The 14,561-nt window shown below is 57.8% G+C and overlaps 1 protein-coding gene across 1 annotated transcript; it reads left to right on the top strand.

The window, feature by feature from the left end:
- The first annotated feature begins 10,864 nt into the window (after positions 1–10,864).
- Positions 10,865–14,368, top strand: FIGLA (folliculogenesis specific bHLH transcription factor). Its single transcript, XM_027909215.1, has 4 exons — positions 10,865–11,323; positions 12,688–12,831; positions 13,583–13,738; positions 14,031–14,368. Exons 1-4 carry the CDS (start codon positions 10,865–10,867, stop codon positions 14,151–14,153), a joined length of 882 nt encoding a protein of 293 aa, XP_027765016.1. The 3' UTR covers positions 14,154–14,368.
- Positions 14,369–14,561: the final 193 nt, after the last annotated feature.

Genomic DNA, 14,561 nt, shown 5'->3' with positions numbered 1-14,561 from the left:
GGGGAGTGCACTGGGGGTACACTGGGGGTGGGGGGTGCACTGGAGGGGTTGGGGGTGCACTGGGCTTGCGTTGGGGTGTACTGGGAGGGGCTGGGGTGCACTGGGGAGCTGGGCATTACTGGGAATGCACTGGGGGGGAGCTGAGAGTGCACTGGGGTGGTAAAGTGGGGCTGCACTGGGGGTGCACTGGGAGGGTCTGTGCTGCACAGGGGTGCACTGGGGGTGCACTGGGAGATCTGTACCACACTGGGGGTGCACTGGGATGGTAGGTTGGGGCTGTACTAGGGATGCACTGAGGGGTCTGTGCTGCACTGGAGATGCACTGTGCCTCACTGGGGGTGCACTGGGGGTGCACTGGGGATGCACTGGGGGCCTGTGCCGCACTGGGGGTGCACTGGGGGGTCTGTGCCGCCCTGGGGGTGCCCCCCCCGTGTGTGCAGGCGTGTGCCCGCCGCCCCCGTGTCCGTGCACGCCGCCGCCGCCTCCATGGGCGCCGCGTGTGCCGCGCTCCCCCCGCGTGTGCCATCACATGCGTGTGAACGTGCGCGGCCCTGTGCACCCGTCAGGTCACATCCATCACCCACGGCCCGCGGCGCTCGCGCCGACGCCCGCCCGTCCCGCTGCCCCCCACGCGGGGAGGGGGTACCGGGTGGGGGGGGGGGGGTCATCGCTGCGCCCCAAAGGCCTCGGGGAGCGTCGCTGGGGCTGGGATCTCCAACTCCAGCATCCCGCCTTGCTCCTCGCCTCCATCCCGGCTCCAGCCGGGGATCCGCGGGCCGCAGCCGGGCGTCGGTGGCCCCGAGCCCTACGAGGGCCGCGGCACGTCCTGGCCCTCCGGAGCGGCTCCCGCTCCCCGCTCCCAGCAGAGCCGGTCCCAGCAGCCCTGGGGCAGGAGTTACCCAACCCGTCTGCCTGCTCCCGCTGCTTTCCCAACCAGTTCGGAGCAGCTCCGGCTCTTCACGCCTTCACCCTCTCCGAGTCCTTTTACATGGTCATTTACATCGTTTTGGTGTGTTTTTTGTTTTTTTTTTTCAAGGAATTGTAACTCCGTTTCAAAGGAAAGAGGGGGAGAAGCAACCAAAGCCAGAGCTGAGAATATCCTGCTTCCAGACACCTTTTCCTGGAGGATCCAGTCCCACCGGACCCACCCTGAGTCTGTCCAGTGTTCCGGTTAAATGCCCGCATCATGAACTGGTGCTTTTTAGGATTTGGACTCACTGATCCTTGTGGAACCCTTCCAACTCAGGATATTCCATTAATCTCTGTAGCTGCCCCTATATTTCAATTCACCGTCTCATCCAGCTTTTTTTTTCCCCCCCTAAAAACCCAAATTGTCTGTGGCTACGTTGAAATTAAAGCAGCCATTTGAGCCTAAAAATAGCCGGGCACATCTGTCTGCCTTCCCCATCTGCCGCCGGCCCGGCTGGATGAAGGAAGCGACTGTTTGTGCAAAATGAGGGCTCTGTCTCGTCCTTCTGTCCCATAAAATCAGTTTATTCAGGGAGAATATTCCCCAAGACTCCACTGATTTGCCAGATAATGCCCTAGTCGGGAAAAGGCAGGAGAAGCCGGGCTCTGCTCAACCCGTTCCTCTAAATAAAGTCTTTTTTTTTTTTTTTTTCCAAATTTGAAATGGGGTTTTCCAGCAGGTTTTGGAGTTCCTTTAATGGAATAAAGTTCCAAATGGAGAGCTTTTCAAGCCGTCCCAGCTGCTTCCCAGCTCTATGTGGGCTTGTAATAATCTATCAGTATTTAATGCCACATTCCTTAGGAAAAGGAAGCAGCTGATTGCAGGGATTGGAGCTACAACTGGCTCTAATTCCTCTAATGTGATTCCTTAAGGACGAGTGGTGCAGTAATGACAATGTTGGAGTGTGAGGAAGGGCCATGCCCAGTGGCTGAAGCAGGGTTGGAGCATCCTGGAGTCCTGGGACCAACCTGACCCACAGCCCAGGGCAAAGCCCCCAGGAGGGACCCCCAGGAGAGCTTTGGAGACCTGGTGAGGGTCATATCCCACTTTTACACTGGGGAAACCGAGGCACGAGCGAGGATGGGGATCGGGGAATCGGGCACATCCAAGCATGGAGCAGCCAGGATGATCCCGGGGCTGGAGCTGCTCCAGGAGAGGCATGAACTCATCTGGGATCACCTGCCCCGTGATTCATCGCCCCGTCGCTGCTCCACATAGTTTCCAACGAGGTCTCATTGGACACGGCCGTGGACACACACATCCCCACGAGCCCGTCGGCAGCGGGGTGACACCGGTGACCAGTTATTGACTCGGCCCTGTCACCCAACGCACCGGAAACCTGGAACTCGGCCGGACCCAGCCCTCACACGGGGCCGGGAAGACAAAACCGGTCGGAGAACTTTTCTTTCTTCGGCAGCCGCAGGACGAGCGCGTGACCTTGGGCTGAGCCGGGCGAAACAGCCCTTCCCCAGCTCCGCAGAGAGGGAGGGGGTTCGCCCATCCCAAACTGCGCCACAAAGGGGGAAGGAGGGGGAGGGTTGTGCCCTGTCCGTGCTGGGGGTGCTGGGAATCCATCCATCCCTCCATCCCACTGCTGCTTCTCTGCAGATCTCACAGCCCTGGAGCGGCTTCCAACCCATCCCAAACCTCTGGCTGCGCCCCAAGGTCACTGCCCACATCCAGCCCTCCCCAGAACGGCCACAGGGATTTCCCTGGGGGTCACAGTGGGTGTCCCCAGGCTGGGCCACTCCGGTTCCTGCAGCCTGGATTCACACCTCACACACCAGGTTAATCTCCATGGAGCGGACGGAAAAGGGGAGATTAAATTAGATTAGCCGGAGCCGCCTAATTTTAGTGTCCTCACGTGTCACCAGCACGCTGCTCCGGCTCTTCCCTCGCTCCCCCAGCCCTGCACCACCCTCAAAGCCACCGAGGCTGCCAGCCAGGAGGAATCCAAAGGGGGTTTGGCCAGGAAGTGGCACCCGGAGATGGGGGTAAGTGGGTGATGTGGGTGGGTATGGGGGTCACTCAACCTCTGCCGAGGGGTGACTGGGAGTGATGGTCACCACACCGCTGGTGATGGCCATCCTTGACTGGTAATGGTCGTCCTGGACTGTTGGCCACCCTTCCCTTGTCGTGGTCACCCTCCACTGGTGATGGCCAACCTCAGTCTCGGGATCATCTCCATCCCTGAGCAGCCTCTTCTGCCCAGGAGGATTTTCTGGTGGGACCCTCCACACTGGCACGTCCTCTTTTCCCCCAGCATGCTCAGCTCCCGCCCTGCCTGCCCTGCTGCCCCCCCCCTCACTGCACCACGAGGATGACGTTGGCCTGCCCAGACCTCCCTCGGGGCAATGTCAGCCTGTTCAGCTGTCAGAGCCCGCCAGCTCCATCAAATATCTCCTGACCCAAGAGGACATCAGATTCCTCATGGGATCAGCATGGAGAGCCCCAGGATCAGTCCTGTGACACCACAGGGAGAGGAGTCTGTCCTCCACCATTTCCATGAGCTGCACCATCTCCAGCATTCCAGCCAGGTCCCCAGTGCCCCAGTATACTTCCCAAACCCTGGAGAGGATGTCAGAGCTGGCAGCAGCTCTGGCAGGAAGGATGTTGTCCTCAAAAGCCAGCATGGTCAAATGTAGGGAAAGCTGGGGACCATCCCGCATCCCAGAGGGGCTGTGCCAGGTGCCACAGAGCCTGGCACAGCTTCAAGGTCAAAAGTCCCAGTGAGGACACAGGACCCTGAGTCACTCCACCCAGCCGTGAGCAACTCCCGCGTGCGGCACTTTCCCAATCGCAGCGGAAAGGGGAGGTTTCTCCTGCGTCCCTGGGGCACTTTCTGTGGTCACCACCATGTCCCACGGCGTGGGACACCCCACGTCCCCCGTGCCACCAAACTAGAGCGGGACTGGGCAGGGGATGTTGGTGCCAGGGGGTTTTTCCTCACCTCCTCCATGGGACACCTCATCCTCCCTGCTGGCGCTCTGGGTGTGAGCCAGCTGCATCCCAGGGGTCCCATCCATGTGCCGCGGGGGGGATAACCCTGCCACCACCACATGATGGTCCCCTGCCACGGCCACATCCAGCCTGAGCCCACTCCTGTGACATCCTTCCCACCCAGCACAGGCAGTGGGAGGAAATCACCCCAAACTCAGGTTTCAGGAAGACCCAGGCACGAGGCTGCAGCAGGATTCCACCCTGCAGCCCTGTGGTGTCCTGGGAGAGCAGTGGCCACATCACCGTGGCAGAGCCACGTGCCGGTGGATGTGACTCCCAGCCCGTCCTCGGAGTCTGAGACAGCGAGGGAGCGAGGGGCTGGGAACCCACCTCCTGCCTCTCCAAAAGCCCAGGTGAAAGCTGCAGGCGGGCAGGGAAGGATTGAATCCCCCTGATCCCCGAGTCTGGAGCGATCCCTAAGCCCAGCCTGGAGCTCTCTCGGGGATACACGAGCTGAGCTGGGCTCTCCTGGGACTCTTGCTCACCACGAGCAGCATCTCCCTCTCTCCCTGCTGGGATGATAATGGCTCAAAACTCACAATCAAATATTTTTCAATTAATTCAGTCCGACAGGCAGAAAGACACCCCAAATATTACATCCTGTCTTGCTCCAGCATCACCTCACCTGGCTCAGAGCTGGAGCTTTGGGAAATAGCTCCCCCCTACTCTTCCATCGATTATTCCCCAGCATCCATCCCATGATCTCTTGACACCCACAGTTGCTCCTCTTCCACTCCCATCCCCTTGTGCCGCATCCGTTACAGCTCCTTATGCAGGTACAAAGAGCATAAACCTCCCAGAATCCCAAATCCAGGGAGCAAATCCCCTTACCTGGGCAAAGACTTCATTGTCCATCCCGTTCTCCGCGTGCATGGACGTCATCCTTGGAGCATCCGAGGTTCGCCAGGACTGGGAGCTCGCCGTGCCGAGCCGGGTCTGGCAGAGCTTTATCACCTCTGATCCCTGCGGAGGAAGGCCCTGCGTGCCAGCGCCGAGGTCATTGGCTGGGCAGCGCGCGGATGGAGATGGGATTTGAACGGCGCTGGCGTAATCCCGGAGCTGTGGGATGAGAATGACGGAGCTCTCTAGGATGAGATGCTCTGTGGCAGGTCTGGGCTCCTCCTGCCCACCCCCCCCATCACCCTCGGAGCATCCCTGTGTGCCATACCCCTTGGCGTGGAAATAAGGAACAGCTGGATCACGGATCAGCCCACGGGTGACCCCCACATCGCTCTGTCCCCGTGGGGGGTGACCTCGATTGCCCCCAGCCCAAATTTCAGTGCAGGGAGTTTTACAGTGAACCCGCTCTCCTTTTTCCTGGGAGAGGGGAAATAAAAGGCGAAAATGCCTGCTAGAGTGGGCTGGGTGTGTCAGAGGGGCTGGGGTGGGTCCCCAATCCTGGGAACACGTCATGCGTGTGCACATGTGTGCTGCGTGTGAGCGCACACGTGGGCACGGGGACACGTGGCCACCCGCATGGATCTGACCCAGCAAAGGGCTTAATTGGGATCTGTGGCATCTGCCACGGCGGCAGCAGCGGCTCCTTCACTTGGGTAGAGCTCTGGGAGTCCTGGAGAATCCCAAAAAACACGGATGGGGGATAAAAGGGAGGGAAAAGAGCTGCCTGGCTCCTCCCCCGCCCTGTGGCTCCGTGGCTCCCGTGGGTCCATCCCTACGTGACCATGGGCATGCAGAGCCCCTCTCCTGCCACTGGAGAGGAGCTGCCAGGCAAAGAGGTTTAAGGTTGATGCATTTATTAATTCGAATGGAGATTATCCAGCTCCGAGGGCTCAGCAGCACCAGCTGGAGAGTTATCCAGGATGGCAAAGGCAGGAATTGCTGTTGGGAGTGAGGAGGATGGAGCTGCAGCCCCAGGTTTCCCTGTCACAGGCAGGAGTGGGTTTGGGATAAGAGGCAAGGCTCGGATTTGGGGGCTCTGGGCTGGGCTCAGGCACCACCTGGCTGGGCTGAACATTAAACCCAGCCCTAAATCTCAGTCTGGGCACTGAGCCCGGCCCCGGCCCTTGGTCAGGTGCTGCACGGGCTGGGAGGGGCAAGGCAGAGCTGAGCCCCGGCCTCGGCTCCATCCCTGTCCTCATCACCACCCCTATCCCCATCCTCATGCCTGTCCCGGTCCTGTTCCTGTACCCATCCCATCCCTGTCCACATCCTGGTCCTGTCCCTACCCCATCCCTGTCCCTATCCCATCCCTGTTCCAATCCCATCCTCTTCCCTTCCCTGTCCTGTTCTCCATCCGCAACCCCATCTCCATCTCAATCCTGTCCCCATCCCCACCCCTGCCACGATCCCTGTCTTGGTCCCTGTCCCCACCCCTGACACCACCCTTGTGCCCTTCCCACTCCCATCCCCTTCTCCATTCCTGTTACCATCCCCATCTCAGTCCTAGTTCCTGTCCCATCCCTTCCTCATCCCAGTCCCCATCCTGTTCACATTCCTGTCACCATCCCTGAACACCATCCCTGTCCACATCCTCATCCCTGTCTCTATCCCATCACTATCCTCAGCCCTGTCCCTGTTCTCATCCCTATCCCCACTCCATCCTGGTCCCTGTTCTTATCGCCATCCCCATCCCTGTCACCATCCCCATCTTCATCCCTGTCCCTGTCCTCATCCTCATCCCTGTCCCCATTCCTGCCATGCTTCCATCTCATCCCCACCCCTGTTACCATCCCTGTGCTGATCGCTGTCCCAGTCTCATCCCCATCTCCATCCCTGTCCCCATCCTGTTTCCTGTCCTCATCTCATCCCCACCCCCTTCCCTCTCCCAATCCCGGTCCCACCCTTGTCCCTGTCCCTACCCGTCCCCATCCCATCCCATCCATCGCCAGGGTGACAGCCCAGGACTCATCCGGACCCCAGGACAGGCAGCCCCGGCCCCTCCCCAGCTGCCCCCGCATCCACCTGCCTCGTGCCGGGGCTTTGGCAGCGCCTTCATCCAGCGGAAACTTCTTTTATCTCCACAAATTCCTCTGCGCTCCGACGGCGAAAACTCCGTCTGCCCGAGGCTGGGATCCTCCCTCCGCCGCCCACGGCTCGTACAAAGGCTCCTTCACCCGGGAAGGACAGAGCCACCTTTGTTCATCCCGCTCCGATCGCGGCCGGGAGCAGCACCAGCTCCGCCATCCACCTCCCGGGAATCTCCAGCACCGGGAAAATCAGTGAACCGCGTGCGCTGGGAGGTGGGAGATGTGGAGTGGGGGCACCGCTGCATGTCCCAGATTTGCTCCCTCCCACCAATCCCAGCAGGATTTTAATTATTATTTTGATTTAACCGAGCCGGGATTGTTTAGGATCCCATTGGAATAATGGGTGGGGTCGGGGGGATCCGAGGGGTGCTGAGCCCCATAGCCCGACCGTCCCTGCTGGAATCCTCACCGCGCTCAGAAATCCTATTGTCTCTCCCGCCTCATGGATAATCCCGGCATGGCAGGGGCGAGACCTGCCCCTTCCCAGGGTGGGACTCCCGGGAATCTCGGTGGGTGGCCGGGGACAATCCCCACCCCCCAGCGCCCCACCCCTGCCTCTCACTACAAAGGGGGGATAAATAGTCCCTTTATAAGGCGAGGATGGAGGAGCGGCTGCCTGGGATGCAGCAGGAATGGTGATTTTCCCCGGGATGCCCCCCGGGATGCCCCCCGGGATGCCCCCCAGCCCCCTGGGAGTCGCACTGGGAATACACCCATCCACAAATCCCTCAACATCAGCCCCGGGGCTGGATACAAACGCAGCCTCCGGATTTCCCTCGCAGATATTCCTTCAAACTTCTGTGTGAGCAGGGAAGGCTCAACCGGGACAAATCTCTCCCTTCCACAGGAGCACTGGGATATTTGACTAAGACGAGGTACTTGGGAGATGCGGATCCTGATGTCACCAACAGCATCGATGGCAGCAGGAAAGAGGATTTCATGGTTTTAATGACAGGATAAAAGCTTTCCAGGAGCCTCCCTGTCCATATGGATACTCACTCTCCCCCATTTCCCAACACTGGCACCTGCAAACCCAACCCAGGCCCCTAGAACCCACTGGAAGTTGGGATGGGGGTCCCGATGCCAGGCCAGGCTTGACCCTTGGAGAGCTCAGGGACCAGGCTGTGGATGAAGCCAGGAAATCCAGGGTGCAGCTTCCCGGGAGAGTGGGTGTCTTGGAATATGATTGGCAGCACGAGGAGGAGGAGGATGGAGCCGGGGAAGTGGCCGGAGGTGATGCCACTGCTCCATAAACCACCTCGGAGTGTTTCATTCCCGCTCTCCCCACCCCCGGCTGGGATCTGGGCACCACAGAGCCAGCACAAGGCTGGCAGCTCTGGCACGGACCAACCGCTCCTGAGAGGTTTGGGACCACGCCAGGAAGGATTGAGGTTTAATCCTGTGCCAACAGCTGTCCCAGGCCCGGATCAGCCCTGGCACTGTCCCCCTGCCCTGACCTTCCCAGCCCGCCCCGCCCCCAGAACCGGACACCCACCGGTTGTTTTTCCAGTCTCATGACACCAGGAAATGTCAGATCCCAAGAGCCCCGGGGTGGGTGGGATGGGGTCACACCATAGGGCTGGAGACACCTGGGTTTGGGGAGCATACTGGGATGAGGCTTTGGGACTTGGCTCCTGCTCTGGTCACGCTCAGAGACAGAAAACGACAGGGATAACGGGGCCTGAAGGGCTGGAAAACAGCATTCCCGGGGGCTCAAACCACCCCCAGGCTGCTGTGATGCTGTTTTAAAGGAGTTCAGCCCTTCCCAAGCTCCAGTTCCTAATTGTGACCCCTCATCACCCTGACTCCTGATCATTTTGCCCCCTAAAAAACATGACCTGTATAAAATGAGGCTCCTAATAATTCTGATCCTTAATAACTGTGATCCCTAAAAAACATGGTCCCTAATAACCCTTATCCCTAATAATTGTGATCCCTAAAAAATGAGGTCCCTAATAATGGTGAACCCTAATTACCCTGAACCCTCATAATTGTGAACCCTAAAAAAAAAAATCCCTAAAAAATGTGGTCCCTAATAACTGTGACCCCTAAAAAGCATGAGCCCAAAAATCATGGGCCTTAAAAACTATGACCCTTAATAAATTGCAATTCCTAATAACCGTGACCACTAATCACCCTGACCCCTGAAAATCACAGTCTCTAATCACCACGACCCTTAACAACCCCAAACCCTAATAACTGTGATCCCCAATAACTATCACCCCTAAAACCCACGGTCTGTCATAACTGTGACCCCTAAAAAATGAACCCTAAAAGACATGGCCCCTAATAATAGTGATCCCTAAAAAGAGTGACCCCTAAAACCCATGCTCCCTAACAGCTGTGAACCCTAATAACTCTGACCCCCTAATAGCCCCAAAACCTAATAACTGTGACCTCTAAAAAGTTTGGTCCCTAAGAACTGTGACCTTTAAAAAAAAAGATCCCTAAAAATGTGGTCCCTAATAACCCTGGCCCCCAAATAACTGTGAGCCCTAAAAAATTAGGTCCCTAATACCACTGACCCCCATTAACCCTGATCCTAATAGCTGTGACTCTCTCATCACTCTGATGAGTGATAACCTTGATTCCAAACTACTGTGACCCCCAATTCCTTTCCCCCCAGTTCCACTTGTTTGCCCTAAGGATACACCCCCTGCAAACCCCATTTCCAGCAGGCCCTTTTCCATCTCCCTCTCCCGACTTTTCCCTCAATATTTAATCCTCATCCATCCAACCTGGAGCATTTCCCAGCTTTTCTGGACACAGAGAAGGAGCAAACCCCAGCTGGGGGGATTCAACCCTCCCAATTCCCCCTGGATGCTCCCACAGGTGAATCCAGGTGAGCAGCCGGGCACAAACCCATTTTGGGGGTGACTTCACACCTTGGATCAATTTGTCAGATCTTGGAATTATGCCCAGATTGGGGTAGGAATAATGGGATTATCCGGAGCCGGCTGTGGGGTAGGGAAGCTCATTAAGGAGCATTAAAGAGGGGAAAATTGGGTTTTTCCAGGTTCTAATTAAAACCTCAATTAACTTCCAGGTGCCTCTGAGGCTCGTTTTGGGGCCATTAAGGGGTTTCTTTACAACTTACTCCCCACCCTTGCTCTCCCTGCGGACACAGAACGAACTTCCAGGATCCTGGAACAGCTGGGGATGGTATCCAGCCCTCCCAGGTGCTTCCTGGTTTGGGGAAACTGAGGCACAGTGGTCCCAGCCCTCCATGGTGGAACATATCCATGACCCACCCACTGCCCTCTGGAGCCCTCAAATCCTCCGGGAAAAGCAGGATGAGTCCCCTTGGAGAGCTTTTCCCCATGAAAACACCAGAGGCGAGGGGGGATCCATTCGAGTGGAGGGACTGGGGTGAGATCCCCTGCACGGTGAATAACCCAGGGTGACCTGACTTCAGTTTTGATGGGAGAAAAGGGAGATACTCCCCTATTTTTCCAGCCTCCCCAAGTTTCCCAGCATGGCAGGGACTGACACTGCCATCTACCGAGCACGCCCTCGTGTTGTTAATCCCCATATTTCTCTTCTCCCCACCCAAAAGTGCTTCCCACACCTTTAGGGACACGCGAGGCCTCTCAAACCGACCCATCTCCCCCTGTAGAGTGGATCCAAGTGCCCATCCCTGCACAGACCCCCAGAGTCCCCCTAGGATGGTTTTGGGGCGCCTTTTTGGGATCGGGACTTTGTGGATCCCGGGCAGGGAGGGCGAGTGGAGAAACTGAGGCACGGCCAGAGCATCCCCTGCCCCGCCCCGTGCCCACCCCCTCGTCAGGCCCAGATGAGCCCCACCTGAGCCTCGCTGGGCTCTGGGGTATTTAAGGCTCCTGGGTTTACTCAGCTTCCCCTCTTTTGGGTGTCAGCTCACGAGGTGCAGCATTAGCCCCTTCCCAGGATGGGGGAGCCCAGGGGAGCAGTGGAGGGGCAGGAGGGGGTCTCAGAGCCCTCGGGGGTCCCTCAGCCCTTGGAGATCTCACAGCCCCCGCAGGTCCCAGAGCCCTCAGGGGTCCCTCAGCCCTCAGAGGTCCTGGAGCCCTCAGGGGTCTCACCACCCTCAGGGGTCCCGGAGCCCTCAGAGGTCCCTCAGCCCTCAGGGATCCCGGAGCCCTCAGAGGTCTCACCATCCACGGGGGTCCCTCCACCCACGGAGGCTCTGCAGCTGCCGGGGGTCCTGCAGCCCACGCCGCCCCCCGAGATGCTGGAGGGGGTGCTGAGCCAGCAGTTCGGGGTCCTGCCCCGCGCTGCCCCCATCGCCCGCCTGCGCCGGGGGGCCCAGGGCCAGTACGAGCCCACCGGCGACCCGGCCGAGGTGCTGGAGCGAAGGCAGGTGGCCAACGCCAAGGAGAGAGAGAGGGTGAGGGACACCCCCCAAAATCCCTCCCCGGGGGGGGCTGGGGGCTGTGTCCCGTCATGGTGGGACCCCCGGGGCTGCTGGAGTTGGGGGCACCGGCAGGGGTGCTCAGTGAGGGGCTGGGGGGGATTTGCATTTGGGGGGAGTTGGTCCTGAGAGGTCCCAGTTAAATTTTAGGAGGGCCCAGTTTATGTCCTGGAGGGCTCTGGTTAAATTTTAGGAGGGCTGAGTTTAATTCTGAGGAGCCCAGCTTAATCTTAGAGGGAGTGGGAGGGCTGTTAAATTTTAGGAGGGTCTGGTTTAATCCTAGAGTGGCATTCAGTTCAATTTTAAGAGGACTTGGTTTAATTTTGAGGAGCCCAGTTTGGTCCTGGAGGGGTTGGTTTAATCCCAGAAGCCTCAGTTTTATCTGGGGGTGTGGGGGGATGGGATTGTTTTAATCCTGGGGAGCCTGGTTTGATCCTGAGGGTTCTCAATTTATTTCTGTGGGACCTGGTTTAATTCTAGGAGGGCACAGTCAAATCCAGGAGGACCCAGTTTAATCCTGGGGGTGGGAAGCAGTTTAACTCTAAAGGGGCTCCAGTTAAATTCTGAGGTCCCAGTTTAATTCTAGGAGGGACAGGTTCAATTCTGGTGAGCACAGTTTAATCCTGTAGAGGGCCTAGTTTTTGGGGGACCCCAGATCAGGTCTGGGAGAGCCCAGTTTAATCCTGAAGAGGGCAGTGTGATCCTGGACACCCCAGTTTAAATCCAGTAGAGCCCAGTTCACCCATGGAAGGGGCACATTTAATTTTGGGGTCCCAGTTTAATTCTAGGAGGCCCTAGCTTAATCCTGGTGTTTAATTCTGGGAGGACCCAGTTTAACCTTGTGGGGAGGCCTAGTTCAATCCTGGGGAACCCAGTTTAATTCTAGAAGGGCCCCAGTTTCTTGCTGGGGACCCCAGTTTAATTCTGCAGGAGTCAGGTGTAATTCAGTGAGCCCAGTTCAATCCTGTAAAGGCTCCAGTTTAATCCTGAGGACTCCAGTTTAACTCCAGGAGAGCTCAGTTCAATCCTGAAGGGCCCCAGTTAGATCTTGGGGAACCCAGTTTAATTCTGTGAGGGCCCCGCTTTGATTCCAGAGAGCCCAGTTTGATCCTGAGGTTTGATTCTTGGTTTGATTCTGGAGGGCCCCCAATTTAGTTCTGGGGTGTCGGGTCCAATCCTGGTGAGTGCAGTTTAATCTCAGGGTTCAGAGTTTAACCCTGGGGAGTCCTGGCCTGACTGGGGGGTCCTGGTGCAACCCAAGGGTACCCCCTCATTCTCTCACTGGGGTCCCTCCTTGGTCTCTAAACTGATCCCCCTGGGGGGGTCCCTCTGTCCCCCAGATCCGGAACCTGAACAGCGGTTTCTCCCGGCTCCGGTCGTTGGTGCCGCTGGTGCCGCGGGACCGCCGGCCCAGCAAGGCCGACACGCTGCGGGCAGCGGCCCGGTACATCGGCCTGCTGAGGGCCCTGCTCAGGGACTGCCAGGTGGGCACCCCAAAACAGACCCCAAACCACACCCCAAACCCCACCCTAACCCCCAGTACATCGGCCTGCTGAGGGCCCTGCTCAGGGACTGCCAGGTGGGCACCCCAAAACAGACCCTAAATCCCACCCCAAACCCCCAGTACATCAGCCTGTTGAGGGCCATGCTCAGGGACTGCCAGGTGGGCACCCCAAAACAGACCCTAAATCCCACCCCAAACCCCCAGTACATCAGCCTGTTGAGGGCCATGTTCAGGGACTGCCAGGTGGGCACCCCAAAACAGACCCCAAACCCATCCCTAACCCCACCCCAAACCCCCAGTACATCGGCCTGCTGAGGGACTGCCAGGTGGGCACCCCAATGCTGATTCCTTATTCCTAAACCCTCCCACAGTGTGGGGCTTTGGAGGGGCTGGTGAGGGTATTCTCGGTATTTTTCAGCTTGGAATTGTTAATTCAGTTTATTTTTAATTATTAAGTTGTTGGGGGGCACCCCCATCTCTGGGAACCCCAAAACTGACCCCTTGCCTTCAGCCCTTCCTAAAATGTGGGGTTTGATGGGGATTTGCTTCTTAATTTTCAGGTTGGAATTAATTTAATATTTAAAAGTAAATTGAATTTTTATGGGTGGGACACCCCAAAACTGACCCCCAAGCCCCCTGTAATGTGGGGTTCTCAGCTGTTTTTCCAAGGGGGGAAATGTTAATATATTTTTAAATATTTTAATATATTTTTTTCATTCCCCCTTTCCCAGAAGCTCGATGCTGATGCTGAGCAGCAGGTGGGGGGCACTGAGGGGGTCCCACCAGGGGGGCCACCTGAGAGCCGGCCTGGCTGTGCCCCCCCATGCCCGTGGGGACCCCCTGTCCTGCCCCCCTGCCCTGGGGCACGGCAGGAGAGCAGGGGGACGGTGAGTGGGGGCACCCTGGGAGGGTGGGGGGACACCTGGAGGGGGACAGAGCAGGTTGGGGGGCACCTTGGGGCATGGGGGGGGGCACCCACGGGCTTAGGATTTGGGGGAGCACCTGGTTTACACCGACATAAACATGGGAGGGGCTTCAAATCACCTTTTACCCCAAAATACTCCAAAGGTTCGGAAAAAATCTTTATCTTTTTCTCTCTCTCTTTTTTTTTTTTTTTTTTTTTTTTTTTTTTTTTTTTTTTTTTTTTTTTTTTTTTTTTTTTTTTTTTTTTTTTTTAAGGTTATTCCTGCTGTCCCCAAAATTCCAGGGGGTCCCGAGGGGGATCCCCCCGACGGCCAAGTTCAAGGCTCCAGACCCCAAGAATGGGGTCACACTCCTGTCCCAAAGCCCTGCACCCCATGAAATCAGCACCCCAAAACTGAGAGTGGGGGGGAGGGTCCATCACCCCTAAAACACGGAGGTGATGGGGGCAGAGCTGTAATTAATTGACCTATGAAATTGTAATTAGTAATTAGTAATTAGCTGCCCCTCCCCCCCAGGTGAGGGCTGATTAATGATTATGAATATAAATCCCCATTAACTGCAGAATAAAAGGAGATTGTGGGGTATCAGCGCTGTTTTGGGGGCTTCCCTCCTTGTTTATTTGCAGTGATTGAGTTCTCGGGGGGGCCCGGGGGGGGAGGGCGGGGCGGGGGGGGGTGCGGGGACACGCGTGGTGTGTCGGGGGGGGGGGGGGGGGGGGGGGGGGGGGGGGGGGGGGGGGGGGGGGGGGGGGGGGGGGGGGGGGGGGGGGGGGGGGGGGGGGGGGGG

Source organism: Empidonax traillii, unplaced genomic scaffold (assembly GCF_003031625.1).
Source record: "Empidonax traillii isolate 1590-97213 ecotype Southwest subspecies unplaced genomic scaffold, ASM303162v1 scaffold1990:size45835, whole genome shotgun sequence".
Taxonomy (NCBI): Eukaryota; Metazoa; Chordata; class Aves; order Passeriformes; family Tyrannidae; genus Empidonax; species Empidonax traillii.
The sequence above is the reverse complement of the archived record's forward strand: the minus strand, read 5'-3'. Positions and strand labels throughout refer to the sequence as shown.